This window comes from Enoplosus armatus, chromosome 17 (assembly GCF_043641665.1).
Source record: "Enoplosus armatus isolate fEnoArm2 chromosome 17, fEnoArm2.hap1, whole genome shotgun sequence".
In the NCBI taxonomy this organism is placed as follows: Eukaryota; Metazoa; Chordata; class Actinopteri; order Centrarchiformes; family Enoplosidae; genus Enoplosus; species Enoplosus armatus.
Window position 1 is genome coordinate 2440023 of NC_092196.1, and position 19307 is coordinate 2459329.

General features: G+C 40.7%; 2 protein-coding genes across 2 annotated transcripts; both read right to left on the minus strand.

Annotated features, from left to right (window-relative positions):
* Positions 1–399: 399 nt before the first annotated feature.
* On the minus strand, positions 400–8861 carry tspan4b (tetraspanin 4b). The gene is made up of 8 exons (XM_070923072.1): positions 8565–8861; positions 6445–6514; positions 6064–6255; positions 5655–5729; positions 4288–4383; positions 3678–3791; positions 2483–2566; positions 400–1768 (listed from the first exon to the last, which is right to left on the minus strand). The coding sequence occupies exons 2-8, from the start codon at positions 6511–6513 to the stop codon at positions 1700–1702; spliced, it is 699 nt and encodes a 232-aa protein (XP_070779173.1). The 5' UTR covers position 6514; positions 8565–8861; the 3' UTR covers positions 400–1699.
* Positions 8862–10746: 1885 nt separating this feature from the next.
* unc119c (unc-119 lipid binding chaperone c) lies at positions 10747–18479 on the minus strand. The gene is made up of 5 exons (XM_070922809.1): positions 18224–18479; positions 16341–16454; positions 13056–13146; positions 11231–11403; positions 10747–10880 (listed from the first exon to the last, which is right to left on the minus strand). The coding sequence occupies exons 1-5, from the start codon at positions 18477–18479 to the stop codon at positions 10747–10749; spliced, it is 768 nt and encodes a 255-aa protein (XP_070778910.1).
* Between the last annotated feature and the right edge of the window lie 828 nt (positions 18480–19307).

Sequence of the window (19307 nt, forward strand, 5' to 3'; positions counted from 1 at the left end):
GGATCTGCCTTAAATTACAGAGGAGAACACTTGAGGAAGGGTTACCATTGAGGACAGCTGACATTGAAAAGGACAAGAGTGGCCTTTAAGTTGCTTTCAGTCTGTCAAAGACTGGTTTATGAGATGTGTGTGCTACAATAGGTAATAATGAGACATAGACATGTCCATAGCCATTATTAAATGAAAGCATAATCAAAACATCCAGTTTGAGATTCAGCAGCACTTCTTAAAGAAGCTGTTATGTGAATCCCACCTTAGTAAATGAGCATTAGTTTCTCTTTTTATTATTTTCAGGTCACTCAAGTGACAAAAACCAACAATGGATTTATCCCACCAACACGTATTGCCAATGCACCGACAGCCTGGTGTTGCATTAAACATAAATGAGCCCTGCTGCACTGAGTTGATATATTCCTTTATTGCAGTGAACACAGTGGGTGCAGTTTATTCATCTCAGCTCATCAAATCAGTAAGAAAACAAGAAAAGCAAATACGGGACTGTGTCCCCAAGCAGGGTTAGGGTTAGGGGTTGTTTCAGAATAAAATGGGGGGGGGGGGGGGGGGGCATGTCTGCCAAAGCAGCAGCATGGCTCTTTATATTCAACTGTTTTTGCCAGTGGCACAGAGAACAGAGCTTTATCGGGCTGTGGCTACAGCGCTTGTTAAGACAGAGACAGGAGAAGACGGCAAAATAAACTGCAATAAAAACAAGTAGGGAACATTACCATATGAATCAAACATTATAATATTATACTAATGCCATGTGACAAACATATCATATCTTACTGTTGAGCTATAACAGAAAATGTTATCTACAGTATATGCTCCAATAAAATGTGGTAAATAAGGACAATAAAAAAATACCATGAAATGTTGTGCAGTGATGATTAGAGAAATAAATGAAATAAGAGCACTGTAAAGCCACTGAACCAGACATATTCAAAGTGCTCAGTATAGGAATAGCATACAAGGCTTGATATGATTAAAGTGAACTAAGTGCTACTTAAAAACATTTTATATTCTTTTATTTCTGCTCTTCTTTTTTCTTCTTTACATGGGCCTACTTATCAAAAGCATTCCCATTATAGTGCCTGACTTAACACACAAACTGAACCAGCAGGTTATAAAGTTGAGGGTCCTCTCTTCTCTTCTTGGTATCCTGGATGGATAATGATAATCCAAATAATGAAATTATGAATGGTAAAGTTGAGTAACAAAAAGCATCATTTATAACACAATTTAGAGCAAGTTACACACTATTATTTCCTACATGTAAAAATTCTGAAAGAAGAAACAAAGCACTTTTAAATACTGTGAATTAAGGAGCGACAGATATGGGTGTCTCTGTTTCTTGAATTTTAAGATGACATTGGACCCAGTGTTCCCCCTCAGGTTACTCTGCAGGAGCGATGCATTCATTGTTTTGTCTGGAGGCTGATGGATTCTATTATATACAGTATATTTATTTATATGGCAGGTACAAAGACAACCTCCTCAGTCTGTAGATAGTGTTAGTTGTTTGGGGAATCTTAAGGGGAATTTGTAACCCAATACCTCAGGGCCTTTGAAAGGCCCTCATTTCAGCGCCACAGTCTGGATTGGAGGTGTTGATGCTGATCCATTTGGGGGTGTAGTGAGATCCCAGAAGAGTTTATGAAAAGCCTTTCCATCATGGGCCAAGTGAACAGCTGGTCTGCAGTCAGTCCAAGTGCTTCTCAGCGCACAGAATCTGACAGTACATCAGCATGGAAAACACCAGGGCCAAAATCTGACAAGAGAAGAGGAGGTGTACAGGTCAAATAAAAAATTATGCCAGAGAAGAAAAGCTTAACATAAAAGCTTTGTATAAAATAACTGACTGAATATGATTTTATTTATTCTCCTAAATCATGTTTTTTTTGTGCACTCCATGTTAATATCAATGTTTGTTCATTTTAAGAATGGTGTATCTGTTTTTGAAAATGAACTCTTCACATGTTATCAACAGCAACATTAACAACATAACACAGTATAAAGTTGGGTTTACACAGGTATGCTACACTCTGATTAAATCATGCTTTCATAATAATGCTATCCCAAAAGAATCACATACATTTCTGCATTCTAATGCACAAACCCAATGACCACCTATAATTGCTTTGATAGAAACCAGATACTTTTATGTAAACTACCATTTCCAATGTCTATGATGCACCTGTAAACTCAATAAACCATGTTTTATTTCTGTCTTTACCACTGAGACCATTGTGTTTTACTGCATTGTCTTTGATTGAGGATCAGAGTTTTAGCCTAATTAAAAACAGCTAAATTACTTTTTTTACCCAAACTGCAGAAGAGCTGGGGGACTTCTGAGTAGTGTCTGCATTATTGTTTAAGCACTTTCATGTTAAGGCTGCATGAAGATAATTAAGGGTTGAGGCTTTATGAGCCTGAGAGATGGGGAAACAATCATGTGACAAATAAATATTGGAGATAATATTACCTGCACAACACCAATAAACACTCCAAACACCAGGACTGAGGGAATGTTATCTAGCAGCCACTGCCTGGCCTTCTGATAACACGGCTGCAGAGGACAGACACAGACAGAGAGTGTGAGGGAGGGAGGGGAGGGAGGAGAGAGGAAGCTCACAGGGCCACAAGTAGAAGTTTGTGGACACACTGCTTCATCTTTGAGCTACGGTACTTACCTACTGCACACAGCTTTCCTGCGCAATGAGGGATTATTAGCAACATCTCAGGTGCACTCACTTTCAGTTTGACCTCCAAATCAAGTGGTTTAGATCTGGTCTGGATAAACCTCTCTGACCATCTGACTGCTTGGCTTTCTTGCCCTATCAGACTTATCAGTGATGTTATATAGTGCTGTACGATCCCAGCAAATGGTCGATGAGAACAATGCTGTCAAAAATGAAACAATGGCCGAAACAGTGAAAAACAGCACATTGCGGCCATCTGACTTAAATCGTTTGTGAGAAGTTCAACCTAAATATTGTGTACAAGATATTTTAAGGCTGTCTGATTCTCTCAAACTAAAGCTGAATTTATTCCAGATGCGTGAGTTTATCTGATTCTTTCACACATGAAAAAATGCTGTGTGTGTTCTTTAGCTCCGTTCTTTAACTCTTCAATACCTTTTCCACTGTGTGTTTTACAGAGCAGCCAACATGTAGTTGCTGGTTAAAGAGCTAATACTGAAAATACAGACTTGTGTTTGATTGTTTTTACAAAACAAGCTCGCACACAGACTGTGTTCCAGGTGTGTGTACATTTGGATACTAATAAGAGCCTGACTGAGTAGTGAGGCAGTTGGTTACCTTCAGATCTGTCTATAAGGAGCCAAACCGACCTGCTGATGCTGGTGTAGCAGACTACCTAAAATGCTAGTGCAGCCTCAGATTAGCAGCCACTGGTCCTTTATTTTAATTTACTGACGGCTGGTCTTCACCTGGATGCAGTGTGCAGTTACTGTCGTAAACACCCATCAGACTCCATTTCTTGGAATCATCATGTGTGAAGGCACTCAGACACACTCATGCATCTGGAACCCATTTAGATTTCATTTGAGAGAATCAGGCTAAATGAAAACAAGTTGTTAATTGAAATGTTACCCCTCTTGACTCTTAGCGCTCCAAAAGCCCCCCCCCCCCCCGCCCAGGGCTGAGCAGCAAACCAACCTCACTCCATCCGTCAACACATGGGTCTGTCCCAACAGAGCAGCAGGATGAGGGCAGCGTTCCATTCAGCACATCATACCAGTCTGTTTTGTTAGTTACTCCACAGCATTTGAACTAGGAGAAGATACAAAGAGTAGAGTAATGCCACTCAGCCTCATAACTCATGTAAACACTGTTTACAGTATTGAAAACCGAGCTCAGGGATAGAGGCTACACATCGCTTTTTTCACAATACCATCACTACCACTGAGTGGCCAAACAATCCATCAGGCAGATTCTACAAAGGGTTAGAGCTGTGATAAAGGCCATATGATGATCTATACAGCACACTGGACAGTCAGCTGTCTGCACACCTTGCAATGTGACCAAAAAGTGTTTCCTGACACATACATTGTGTGTATACTGCAGATCAACAGTGGTGAAGTAACCTTACAGTGAACAGGGTGCTCCTATTTAGCACTTTGTTCGAAGCATACTGGTCCCTTAAGGTGGAGTGACTGTGACAACGTCCAGCTACAGTGACATCACTGACTCTGTAGTACACAGTCTGTCCTGTAGACATGCAACACAAGAAGCCATGCATTCATGCATTGTTTCTAAGAGTGCTCACCATTTTCTGGACATTGTCCCAGGATTTTTGCAGTCCAGGTTCTGATTTATAACTCTTCATACCTTCCTTTAATTCGCCTTGTGCTTTTGAATCCAGCTAACAAAAAGAGAAAGAAAGAGACACACAGTTATTCATCCAAACGATCCATCCATCTATTATCTATAGCCGCTTATCCTTCGTTGCTGGGGCTTAAGCCCATCCCAGCTGGGGCTGGGCCTGAGGCAGTGTACACCTGGACAAGTCTCCAGTCTACTCCAGTCTACACACATAGACAGACAACCATTCACATTCTCGCTCACACTACAGGTCATTTAGTGTCGGCAAGCAACCTGTTTGTCTGTGGATTGTGGGAGGAAACCCACTCAGACACGGGGAGAACAGGCATACTGGTGCTGAGGCCTCACAAGTTTACACAGCTGAGCCACTGGTGGTGTGTACGTACAGCAACGTATAATGAAAAGCATTAGGGCTGCAACTGACAATTATTCTCTATCAGTTGTTTTTGTGATTAATCAATTAATTGTTTAGTCTGTAAAATGTCAGAAAATACAGAAAAACAACCATATACAATTTCCCAAAGCCCAATGAGATGTTTTTAAGATTGCTTGTTTTGTCCAAATACAGTCAAATAAGTCCACAGTGATATATATTACAGTTAAAAGGGAAAGAAATCCTCACAGCGGGGTACATGGAACCACAGGATGATGGTGTTTTTGCTCCGTTAAATCATTATCAAAATTGTTGATTCATTTTTTTGTCACTCAACTAATCAATGAATCACTTAATGTTTCCTCACAAAAAAATTATAGATGATTTCCTGCCACCTTTAAGACCAGAGTCCCTCCCTCTTGTGACAGGGGCTAACTAACCACTAACTATCACATCTTGTGCCACTTTCATCAGTGCTTGCCAATAATCCTGTCATTCACCATGCCAGCAGCTCGCTGCTTCTCATTGAAACAGAGTCCAGCAGTTGTCCAGCTGACAGTCACACACAGACAGGGGAAAGACTAGGTGGAACCTAGTATATGGCTGGACGGTGTATGGTTGATGGGCTATATTGCTGCCAAATTGTCAACGGAGAGTCAGTGGACATGTCTAATATGTGAATTCCTGGATATTAAATGTGCATAGTGGTCGCAATAATATTTGTTCTTAAAGTGTACTGAAGTCGGATATCACATGACTGTAGTCAGTCTGTAGTAGGTGTCCAGATTGTTGGTCTTGTTTTTTTCCTGTAATATTTTGAGATGAACGTTTGTCCTAAATATTCATTGAGTAGTGAGGGTGTTGAGATGTTTATTTCTTACTGCTTATTTTATTCCTAATCTTCTTGTGTTACATGTTGGAGAGTGCGGTAAACTTACCTTGTCATGGAAGATGTGTATGACCAACATCAGAGTCACCTCTGTCAGGACCAGGAGCAAAAGGATCACAAAGAACTGCAGAACAGAGAAGAGCAGGAGACGGACATTATGATCCCACTGAGATGTTACTGCATTAGTCTGTGTGCAAGCTTGTTTTGTAAAAACGATCAAACACAAGTCTGTATTTTCAGTATTAGCTCTTTAACCAGCAGCTACATGTTGGCTGCTCTGTAAAACACACAATGGAAAAGGTGTTGAAAAGTTAAAGAACTGCGCTAAAGAACACATGCGGCATTTTCACATTATGTGTAAATTCAGATTTAGTTTGAGAGAATTACAGCTTTAAAATATCTTGTTGCATGTCACTCCCCATTCATCTCTATATATCTGCAACATGTGGACCTCTCACCATGAACAACAGGCAGCGCTGCTCCTTAAGGGCTCCAAGACAACCCAGGAAGCCAGTCACCATGGTGATGCCACCAGCGACCAGCAGCAGATTAGCAGCTGAGAGGGAGGGAAAGGACAGGGGAAGAGAGGAAAACTCTGCCTGCGTGAAGGACAGCCAGACTCCAACGCCAAACAAGCCGCATCCTCCTAGCTTTCCAGGAAATGTCATGTCAAACCAGTGTAAAAATGCAACATTAATCACAATGCATTGTTTCTAGTAGAGAGACATAAGGGATTGACTTGGCCGGTTAAATCCTTTCAGAAGGACATTCAAACTTAACTCAACAACAATTTTTCTGAGAAACATTACAACTTGGGACTGAGAGGTGCAAATACTAACCCAGAAGATGAGGTTAAAGACAAACATCAAATATTTGACACAGCACAAACACCTCCGTGACACTGACATCCTGCAAAAGAAGAGCAAGAGAACTAGGTTTAAACAATGCTTCATGTCACCGGTGACATTATTTACTGTGTTTTTGTGCTTTCATGTGAGTCACAGTGGTTAGAGAACTGACTGCGGGCCGAAAGTACAGTATCTTTGATGGCTTTGTTGCGCTGTGTTGTGGGTTTCCTTGGTGAGAGGGGGGAGCAAGGCACTAGGAGATGGAAAATGTGTATTGTAAAACAGAATGATGAAACGCAGAGCCTGACTGTGAAGTAAATTCAATTTCATTCATACGGCGTCAAACCACATGAGAGAGCTCTATTGCCAGGATGAACACACACACCTGATGAGTGTGACCTTGGTATGCTGAGCAGTTCCGTAGAGAATGTCTTTGTGCACAGGAGAAAAAAAGTGTTTCTGGCTTTTACATTCCATCTCTTCCATCTGAATCATGTTAGGAAGTGGTCACTTCACAGCCACTATGGATGAACAACGTACTCTTTCCATGTGTATGTTCATGTGACTGTTGCTCTCAGAGAGACATGAGAGTCCTTTAAATTAAGAATTCATTACATACAGAGCGGTTTTCTGACGTTCCCAATGACAGTAGTTAAGTTAAATCGTTAAATAGTTAATAGAATAAGAGTGTGCCTGCGTGTTCACGTTCATGTATTTTGTGTGTACGTGAGCATGTTCTCAGTGTCTCTGAGTGGTCCCCACACTGACTACTGACCCCACACAGGAAGTCAAACTGCTGACAGGAAGGAAGCTCCCTCCCCTCCTCAGTAGACCTAATTATACTGCTACAGGCATTTCCCATGACCACAGCAAACCTGTGACCCACAGGAGAGCTCACAGATCTCTAACCAACACAGCAAAACTCCATGAGGTGCCATGCTTCAAAGCTAGTGTTACCACATAGGCATACTGTATACTGTATACTGGAATGTTATTCGCATGGCTACGTGTTGTAAAACATGGGAATCTCATATGAAGGCAGTAATAACTATCTATAATACTATATAGTATGATACAGAATCACTGCATGGACGTTGTACTGATTGTATCAAAGTCCAACAGTGGAAAAGCTTGTTTTTTTTTGTCTTCGTCTCAGTGCATGTTTCTATCAACTACTCTTGTGCAGAGGACACGATAAGATCAGATACCAGTAACCCTCACATATCATGGTATTCATGTTGTTTAATTAATGGACTTGTCACCTCTGACCCACATATGCTATGTGCTGTGTCTGTCAGCCACTATGGATATACAGCAGAATGGGGGTAACATGCCAACAGCCAATTTATTACATCTGTATCACTATATGCAGCAGTATTGCACTTATAATTACATTTTTGCATCATGTATTCAGCTTTTTCGCCCATCCCATTGCACATGCTAACATCTGAGCAGGGGATCTCTTTTTTCAATTGCCTCCTTCATAGTGTCTGTCCAGTTGTTCTCGCTTTTTAGAGCACTTGAGCTGACTCCGGGTGAATTCATTTTTTTTTTTTTATGTTTGCTGATCTTTCAATAATTGATATAACCATTTTTTGATGTGATTGCGATGGTAAATGTTTGGGTATGTTTAGAGGTCCTCATCAGGTCCATGTAAACAGGTTGTTTGACGCATTTGAACAAATGACAGATGCTGTCAGGACAGTTTCTGAGGAAAACATGCCTATTGACTTCCTGTTTCCAGTGCGAATGTTACAAAGAATACTACTAGTCAGTCAGACCTGACAGAAATCCTCTTTTTAGAAACACACCTAAATACACTACAAATGTCCTGATTTCTAAAATGAGATGCAGCATCTTTTAAAGGTTTTAAAAATTACTATTGAACCAAATGGGAAGTTACAGCAGAACAGTGAGTTTCTAACCTCGACAGCTGATGGAAAGTTGCTCCACGTATGATTAAAAATGATGGAAAGCATTTTGATCTGAAGGTCCTGGGCCTAAAAACAGTCAACCTAGACTTTCAATGTTCAACCAAGGAATATGTTACAGCCAACCAAACATCCATATCAGTGGAGTTTCTGATGTTCACATTTAGTAACAGACTTTACCTGAAGTCTTTGTCACGTTCCTCTTCACAACCCCCGGCTCCTTCACCCCCTGGTTTTGGTCTTTAGTTTTCCTTTTCAGATCTCCTTTGGATCAGTCCCCGAACCAGCCTCGCTTTTCCTCCAGCTGTCCTTTCTTCTCTTCCTCTGTATTGTTCTTCACTGGTGGACTGCCGCTTTCCCCAATTAACTTGTCTCCTTCCCCGATACTGAACTTTGCATTCAATTCATGGACTTTCTACCTTTCATTTTGTTCGCTTTTCTTAACAGAACTGTGTCTTTCTCTGTCCCACCCTCTCGCTCTCTCTTTCTCTCTGCTCAATTACTTCCAGATGTGTGTGTTGTTGCCCGTCCCTCTGTGTTCCTTCCCCTCCCATTTTTTCCCTGTTACTTGTTCTTCCTCCCTCCTCCCTCCTCCAGACCACAGCCTCTAAACGTCAGCTTGCCTCACTCATGGCACCCTTTCCTCTTTTGTTCCAGAATGTTTGGGACACTCTCAGTTATGTTCTTACATAGGTGTACAAGCACATACCACACACACAAGCATGCACACTTCCTGTCCTGACCAAGTGGTGGATTTACTTCACATTACTGCTGACCATTTCCAAAGCACGCTGTTGTGTTTGGGAGCTGGCAGTCGAGCTAGCCACTGCTTTCTATTCCTTTCACTATCACGTGAACTCAACTTTCAGAGGTGGTGAACATTGCTTTCATTGTTGTCAAGGTTGTGTAATCAATGCCTAGCAATCAGTGCAGAACAATTTTCTGGAACAATAAAGACAATTTGAAGAAGAAAAACATTTAAAAGAAGATATTGGCTCTGTTTTCATGCACAGTATTCCTGAAGCACCATTTTTTTTGTCTCTCACCTGCACCTCAGTGTTTTGGTGACTCTGTTGCTTTCAGACAGCTGTAGAGGATAGGGCACTCGTGTTCTGTATTGCTTTTGTCGGCAGATGGAGGCAGACCCTGTGTGGTGCATCCTGTGCCTTAAAACACAACCTGTGAAAAGGTGAGGTGAGCTGAATGGTAACACAACCCCACCCCACCCAAAGCACTCACAAGTAAAGTGATTTTCAGACTATAGTCATTCTCTTTCTGTAGTTTCTCTCTCAAGTTAAAAAAGAATAATATTCCAAGAGCCACACATTGTGGCAAAATAAAGGAGTCCTAACACTTTTACAGTAAATCTTGTGTTAATACTTGATTGTGTTAAACTTATATCAGCACTTCACAGCGTCAACTAAAATCAGCTTTCTACAGATTATCTTAAAGGGACTATGCTAATAAAAGCAACATCACAATCTTCTGTTTCCTTTACAACAGTAACATGTTTTAAATGTATAAACTTGATTCTTAGTTTGAGGTCAAAACATTAAACAATGAAAAGACGATAATTCATTTGTACGTAATGTTAAAGTGCCATTACTTGCTCAGTGTCTTTGGTTGCAGAGCACACATTGCACCATGGGTAAGGAGCATCACATCTCTCATCACATCACTCTCTCAATCATGTTCTTTGATAGCCTTTGGTGTATTCAGAAAATACATTCAGAGACAGAGAGTTACAAATGTAACTGGGGTTCTGTGATGCATGGGTGACCATCAGAGACGATGTTTAATACCCAGATTTCCACCATCTGTGACGGTCAGGAAGAATGAAGTAGCGCTCTCCACACCACGAGAGTTTCTTTCTTTTCATATGTTTTGACAGAGGGGTGTGGCCCAGAGTGGGGTGAACATGATGTTTGAACTTTAGCGACAAAGACACAGAACTGCTGTTGCAATGAACTCTACAGATTGAGCACAGTAAAGTACCTGTATATATAATTCACTAAATAAAAAAAGTGACTCATATAAAGACAAGTAAGCTGTATGAAAATGTTTTTTGTTATTTTGATAGATACAAGACAATTATCATCATCATCTCCTTACAACTCTGAGAAGAAGACATTTATGTATACATAGCTGTAAATAAAGCTGTAACAGTTCCAGTTTGCCAATTTTTATACTTTAATCAAGCACTCAGCCACTTCTCTATGATCCCAAGTTTTTCCCACTGCAGAAACACATGGGTGTCGGATACTTAAGATTTTCTCTCACCCAAAAGAAGCTCATACAAAATAATAGTTGTACAACCTGAAGCATCATTTATGGACTAACATCAGAGGCAATACCAGCTTCTCTACTCCCTGGATGTGTCCATGTGTCTTTGCGGGGTGAAGGAGTACTCAGCTTTGTGATGCATGATCAGCTTGTTGTTGACAAAGTAAAAACTGTCCGAGCGCGTCTCAAACGGGTTGGCGATCATTTCTTCAACTGAGAAGAGCAAAAGAGAAACATGTTCATCAGGCGGTAGACATTGTAAGGTGTAAGCCAATTTCTACACTAATGCAGATATACTAAATCATAATGCCATAATTTTGGAAATGACTAATTCCACTTATAATGTGTGATTATTGTTCCATCAACATATTAAGGTTTAAATAGGAGTGCACCAGCTTAAATTCTTAAGAAACAGTTGTACAAACCCAATACTTACATTATTGTATTGTCATAGCGTTTTATGATGAATGTAACTATGTTTTTCTATGTCAAACGGTGTGTACAAAGAAAATATGAATAACGTTGGTTGTGTGTGAGTTTGTGTAGCAGTCATTTAATCCTACCTGTCTCTGGTTCTAGGTCAGGTAAGCAGTAGATGTGCTCACAGGTGTTCCTGCTGTGTGGGATGCAGAAGCCAATCTCGAAGTCAAAGGTTTTGAGCAGGAGGTTTCTGAAAAAATGCCTCTCGATCAGACGGAAGCGCTTCAGTGCCTTGCTGCCCACTGTGAACTCCAACCTGAGAGACAGGTGGCCGATCAGCTCAACGTGACACTAAGAAAACACTTGTATTAACTTCACAGTCGTAACATTGGATGGACGAAGACACATGGACAGCAAGTCCAACCATGTCCATGGCTATGGCAAAAAAAAAAATGTAGATGAGAATGCATGTGTGTAAAGTTCAGTGTTGGCTGTTGGAATACAAAGACTAAAGACAAAAGACATCTAAAAATAATAAAAAGTGAATACATTTCCTACACAAATGACTATCAATCACGTATCTGTCTGCCTCAGTGAGCTAACATTTGAATGCATGTTAAGTCTGATACAGGAAGGAGTTTTCCTCCCATTGCCATACATTCCCGGCCCGGGTGACAACATTACAGTATGGTTATGGTTTGTAGGTTTAGACACTAAAACAACTTGGTTAGGGTTAAGGAAACATTGTGGTTTGGGGTAAATGGTTAGGGGACCTTCGTCATCATGGTTAGAATAATATTGATGTTTTGTTGTCCCACTCCAACCTCTTCCTTACGTGGACTAACACTAACCCTTTCTTAGGATGCTCCTGTCATAATTGCTACATCACTTAACATCACTAACGTAAACATATCCAATTTCACTTGCTGAAAACGACTGATGCTGTCGTTCTTCTTGAGAGGACGGTCTCAAATAATCACACATCATAACAAATAGAAACTCCTACCCACTCAGTTCAAGAGGTTTTCAATTTCATCCAGAGCCCAATGACAACATGTAAAATTGTTAAACCTCTTCTAAAAATAGAGTTCGGTCCTCACCAGTGTTGGATATATGATCACTTTTTAGCAACAAGTACGGGAGTACAATTTAGATTTCATAAATTAAATTACAGAATTGTTTTATTACTTCAGCTGAACTGAACAAAGTCACCGGAGAAGGAGTCTGGTGTTGGTGCCCAGTCGGCTTTAATTTTGTCTCTGAAGAACTTCTGTAAATGTAACTACTTGTTTGGGTCAGCAAATATGCCACCTTAAACATCTATGAGCTCCAACGTATCTAATGCAATGTGATAAATTAACTTTACCATATATGAACTAAAGAAATCAGAAACACCGGAAATGAATACAAAGCTCACATGATTTCATAAATACAGAAGATGTGACGTCTCACCCATTCTACAGCCAGTATAGCTGCACTGTATTCACATTTCACTAGTTCAATTCAATACAACTTCATTCATTCCTGTAAGGACAAGTGTATTCACAACACTGTTACTCATAAAGCTTCAGTACCTAATTTTAACTCAGTGCCTACTTAGTTGTGTCCTGAGCTTTCAAGATGAACGACATGTAGTTGAAAGCTCTGGAAAAAGTAAATGGACCTTGAGTTGAGGACTGTGTTGTGCATGCTCAGCCTGACTGGGTGACTTTGTACATTACAATGTGGCAACTAGATGAGCCGTTGAACCAACAGAGCCCTGCATGTGACTGAAAATGAATGTATGAAGTCTTCTTGACATTTTTCATCACTAGCAACATCTGCGACTGTGTCATGAACATTTACTTTATGGTGCAGCAATCCAACAAAAATTATATTCTTTCTTGGTTTTAGACCACAGTATGTCCCTGCTCTTGACACACACAGCAGCCAGAGCTAATCCAACAGAATAAAACATCTGTGACTTACGTAGCTCCTATCTCTCTGAGGGCCAGGAATGCAGGGGAGAAGTGGTACTGGATGAATCTGCTTGTATCAAGTTCAATGACGTCTTGAATTTCTGTGGAAAAATAAGGAGAGAAAGAGAAGACCATTTAAGAGAAATCACTCTCCACTGCCTTTCAGTGCCCATTTCATTGCTTTGTATTTTAGTGTGTGTTGCTTAGCAACATTTTTCTGCTGCCTCACATCTCACCAGCACTGCTGTTGGCTGCAATTGAAAGTATACGCTAAAACAATATGTTGTTTGTGCTGTAGATAAAGATAGCCTAAGTCATGTGTAAACTACTAAATCTATCTCTTCATCTAAGCCATCAACTTGTCTCTTAGACCCCATCCCAACCTGGCTGCTCAAAGAGGTTTTACCTTTAGTCAGCACTTCTTTACTAGACATGATCAATCTGTCTTTATTAACAGGCTACGTACCACAGTCCTTTAAAGTAGCTGTAATTAAACCTCTTCTTAAAAAGACCACACTTGATCCAGAGGTTTTAGCCAACTATAGACCTATATCTAACCTCCCCTTTCTCTCCAAGATCCTTGAGAAAGCAGTCGCCAACCAGCTGTGTGACTTTCTACATGACAACAGGTTGCTTGAGGACTTTCAGTCAGGTTTCAGAGCTCATCATAGCACAGAGACGGCACTGGTGAAAGTTACAAATGACCTTCTCACTGCATCAGACAAAGGACTTGTCTCTATACTTGTTTTGTTAGATCTTAGTGCTGCATTCGACACCATTGACCATCATATCCTATTACAGAGACTGGAACATTTAATTGGCATCAAAGGAACCGCACTAAGCTGGTTTAAGTCGTATTTATCAGATCGATCTCAGTTTGTACATGTTAACGATGAATCCTCCATGTACGCCAAAGTCAGTCATGGAGTTCCACAAGGTTCTGTGCTTGGACCAATACTATTCACCTTATATATGCTTCCTTTAGGGGATATTATTAGAAAACACTCCATACATTTTCATTGCTATGCAGATGATACCCAGCTATATTTATCGATCAAGCCAGAAGAACCTCATCAGTTAGCCAACCTCCAAGCATGCCTTAAGGACATAAAGACCTGGATGATCTGTAATTATCTGATGTTGAACTCAGACAAGACAGAAGTTATTGTTCTTGGCCCTGAACACCTCAGAAATACAATATCTAAGGATATTGTTACCCTAGATGGCATTGCCCTGGCCTCCAGCGCCACCGTGAGGAATCTCAGAGTTGTCTTTGATCAGGACATGTCCTTTAACTCCCACGTAAAACAAACTTCACGGACTGCCTTTTTTCACCTCCGTAATATTGCAAAAATCAGGAAGATCCTGTCTCAAACAGAAAAGCAGAAAAATTAGTCCATGCATTTGTCACGTCTAGGCTGGATTATTGCAATTCCTTATTATCAGGCTGTCCCAATAAGTCCCTGAGGACTCTCCAGCTGATCCAGAATGCTGCAGCACGTGTACTGACAGGAACCAGGAAAAGAGATCATATTTCTCCTGTATTAGCTTCTCTGCACTGGCTCCCTGTAAAATCTAGAATAGAGTTTAAAATCCTTCTCCTCACCTACAAAGCTCTTACTGGTCAGGCACCATCATACCTTAAAGAGCTCATAGTACCTTATTACCCCACTAGAGCACTCCGCTCCCAGAATGCAGGGCTGCTTGTGGTTCCTAGAGTCTCCAAAAACAGAACAGGAGCCAGAGCCTTCAGCTATCAAGCTCCTCTCCTGTGGAATCAGCTCCCAGTTTGGGTCCGGGAGGCAGACACACTCTCTACTTTTAAGAGTAGGCTTAAAACTTTGCTTTTTGATAACGCTTATAGTTAAGGGCTGGCTCAGGCCTGCCTGGACCAGCCCCCTAGTTATGCTGCTATAGGCCTACACTGCCGGGGGACTTCCCATGATGCACTGAGCTTTCCTCCTCTCCCTCTTCATCTTTGCACATTCATCACAGTCCAATGCATGTTACTAACTTTATTTCTTCCCCGGAGTTTCTTTGTGCTTTGTCGACTCGTAGGTCGCTGTGGATCGCGGTCCTGGTACGCCTGGGTGCTGCTGCCGCCATGGGCCTGCCTGACTCTCATCACTACAGTTATTATGTTTAGTCGTAGTTCTGTCACTATTAAAGCTCCTATTATTAATCTCAGCTAATATTACAGCTATTTCTACTGTTAGTGCTGCCATACATCTTTGCCTACCTATCTGTCTGTCTGTCTGTCTGTCTGTCTATCTGTGTCTCTATGTCTCTCTCTCTCTCTCTCTCTCTCTCTCTCTCTCTCTCTCTCCCTAAAACCCAACCGGTCAAAGCAGATGACCGCCCACCTAGAGTCTGGTTCTGCTCAAGGTTTCTGCCTCTTAAAAGGAAGTTTTTCCTTGCCACTGTCGCCAAAGTGCTTGCTCATGGTGGGAACTGTTGGGTCTCTGTAATAACATTATAAAGAGTCGGTCTAGACCTGCTCTATTTTGTAAAGTGTCATGAGATGACTTTGTTGTGATTTGGCGCTATATAAATAAAATTGAATTGAATTGAATTAAACCCTCCTGCAACACCAGATCCACACTGACCCTGCTCTACATGGATATTATACAAAAAACTGTAGGACATCATACAAATATTATAGGGGACTATCGATGAACCATCTACTGGGAAGATAATTTATCACGAGAATATATCTGACATCCACTGAGGAAGGCTATGGACTCACTGTCTAAGGTATCAAACGTCTCCTAGCCTTTTTATGAACCAATAGCTCTAAAGCCGTAAACACTACTGTACTACTGACTGTATGAATAAATGTCTATTTAAGGATAAAAGGCACAAGAGAAAGGCCCTGCTGGAGGGAAACATTTAATGAGCTGACTTTTACAGCTAGCTGATGTGACAAAACCATCTATCATCTGCGCTGTGACATCTGTCCATCTTCACAACACAAAAATATTTCCATCCGCTCTGGTATTAATAGTCATGGTCCCCAGAGGATGGTTTCATGCAAGATTGACTCAAAATGTTCTCTTGATTCACATATTGTCAAGCTCACATATGTATATTGAAAGAATCCAAAATCACAGTCATTGTTCTGTATAAAAGTTAATGTTATAGAATATCTCAATTTTCAGCAGCCTATGTTGTTCATACCTTCCTTGCTGCCTCTGATGATTACTATCAGGGCTTCAGACTTTGATTTTTGATTTTCCATTCTCCTGAGAACATTCAGCATCTAGACAAATGTAAGAACAAAATGATAAAATAGTACCTGTTGGACTGTGTTTTTTGATATCAAGGATCACAGCTCCACTGCCCAGGTCCCTGATCTTGAAGCGAGAGAAGTTTACGCTGTAGATGTTGTCCTCGGGTGAACACAGGTACTCTGCCACACATCGAAGATGAGATTAGCGGGAGTGCCTCAATATGCTTTTATACCAATATCCCATAATGTACAGTAATGAAACAAGATTGACTTCATTTCAGTTATATTAATATGCCATATGCCAATTATGATGTCTCTTTATTTATATAGCCCAAAATCACGAATCACAAATTTGCCTCAGGGGGCTTTACAATCTGATACTCTCGGACACGCAGACACAGAAAGTATGAAGCAATATTTAGAGGTACGATATGTGAAACTGGTACAGGAAGTGTAGATTGGTGTAACATAATGTGTTAAAGAACTTCGCAAAACGGGCAAAGATGGAAAACAATGGTTTATGCTAGATATGAGCAAATACCCTTATCGGACAGAAGATTTAAGAAATAGTGGCCAGACTCTAATATATGCCTTCCAATAAATGCCTGTTACTCCTGTAGTTTAGACAAATAAGACCCAGCCGCTATATAGAATTTATGGTAATATTCCTTATCGGACAGGTGGACTCTAAAGCTTTTGATAACTATGCAGCCTGACCCAAAATGCATGTGTCTTCAATTATCTACAATCTATCTGTAATTTTGTCATCCTAATTGTCCATACTGTAATTTTACTATGTTGGTCTATTCTGTACACATGACATCTATTGTCACATTCCTCCTCTGTTGCTCTTCCATTTTTTCCCTGTTAAAGGGTTTTTGTTACTTTGTCCTAGAATGAACAAATTGGTTAACGTTAAGGGCTGCAGATTACAAGATTTAAGCCACGATTTTCCTGTTTCAGACACATTTCTTAGATCTGAGACAAAAACCTTCAAGTTCTGTGGCCATGCCCATTACGACGCTGTGACCTCTGTCGATCTTCACAACACAAAAATATTTCCATCCACTCTGGAATTCATTTTCATGGTCCCCAGAGGATAATTTCTACTGTTTACAACCCTTTGCTCTCATGCAAGATTGAGTCAAAATGTTCTCTTAACTACTCTGGTCCATGGCAAGGTCTCTTGAATACTAATGCCTGGATTTTCCATTGGATATTCATTGTCCCCCAGAGGAAGAATCACAGACGGGTCGCGCTCCACAATGACTTCTGACGTTATTTTGTTTTAATATTGCAATTATTTAATCCAGTCTTGGATTTCTCTAAGTGGAATAGTCTTTAGTATACCTGGTCTGAGATCAGTTGTGTAGTTTGTTCACCTTCACTTGAACATGACAACAACAAAAAATGTCTTGTGATTTGAGCAGTGCAGCAACTCAATGATTTTCAAAGTCCTGTAGTGTGCACTTGGCTTTAATCACAACTGCAGGGCTCTGTCATCTGGCGGCTGTTTGTGATCCAGGGGAGGGGAAGAGTCAGGCGGTCAGCAGGTCGGACTCACATTGGGTTGGATAACTGTGCTGTGCTCTTCAACTAGTATGATCATTATCATCATTACCAGGAACTAAGAGGAGTCTGTTACGCTGTTCAGCTTTCTACTACTTTCTGCTTTCAGACATCATAATGACCAGGAATTTCCTGCCATAATGTAAATGTTGAACTGTCAGTCTGCACGTTCATGTAGACGAACGATGGACAAACACACCCAAAACGCACTGCCAACTGTAATACTATGTGACTTACAATATATATATATATATATTTACACATACTGTACATACAGCATTGCTTCCTTCCTCTCTGCTCCTTATGTCTATCACCATGATGTTTCTGATGATGATAAATCTGTTCTGAGAAAAGTAACTGGTTTTAAAAAGCTGACTCACCCTTTGTGTAACTGTTCAGCCTTAAGACATGCTGCGGGGTCACTGGTTCACCAGATCTCCCTTCAGCTGCCACATCCCCTTCCTCTGCTTCATACAATGCCGTCCCTCCTGAAATAAATCCGTTCCAATCCTCCATGCCTCCATCGACCACCATCTCTTCATCTTCCCCACCTCCCTCTTTCTGTTTTCCTTTGCTTTCACCATTCTGTGTTTGGCATTCCTCGCCATTTCCAGTTGTTTCTTCCTGGCCCTCCATCTGATATGCCAACTTCTATTTCTTTCAGGCAAACGTCCTGATTAAATCCAACTCAATGTGTTAAAAGTATCTGTTTGCAAAGGGTGGCTGCAAGGGATGTAATCCACAGGTCAGCTCTTACGCTCAGGCTGGTGGTGTCTAAACTGATTATGTCAGTCTGGATTTGGCAATCTGAGTCATTCCCTAATTAAATCTGGAAGAAGGCTATGTTATCACTGAATGGTCAAAGAACTGTGACCACATACACTGGACAACATTGATGTACATTTCTCTGGAAGAGAGAGACAGAGAATGTAATGATGAGCTGATGCTCTTGTCTCTCTGAAGTCAAGCATTAGACGTCCAAGAACAAATCTGAAATAACTGTATTTCCTTTTCATTACTTGTACTCTGTTTATAGCACATTGCATAGTTTGGTGTTAAGCATGGTATGGTACAAGAAATAATTGCTCAAATCTTTGAATGTATTTCATTGATTGTTGCATTCCTATGCATATTAATGATGTGGTGTGTTTTGTAGACATTGTAGCTGCCTCTCAGCTGGACCTGATTGAAGGCCAGCCATGTGAAGGAAGACACACACTTAGTTGGGTATTTCAACATGGAATGGTGTTTTCATTGCCAAAATGACTGAATTGAATGATTCATTGTTTAAATGTTATTAGTTTGTGCAGTAATTAAGATAATAGTGCAATGTCTTCATTGAAATCATTTACCTCTGCTGTCATGTCTCCCCACCAGGGTGCTCCTAAATGAGTCCCTGGGGTCCAAACACCAATTTAAAGGTGTCAGTGTACTTTCATCTAAACTTCAGATTTACCTTTTTTC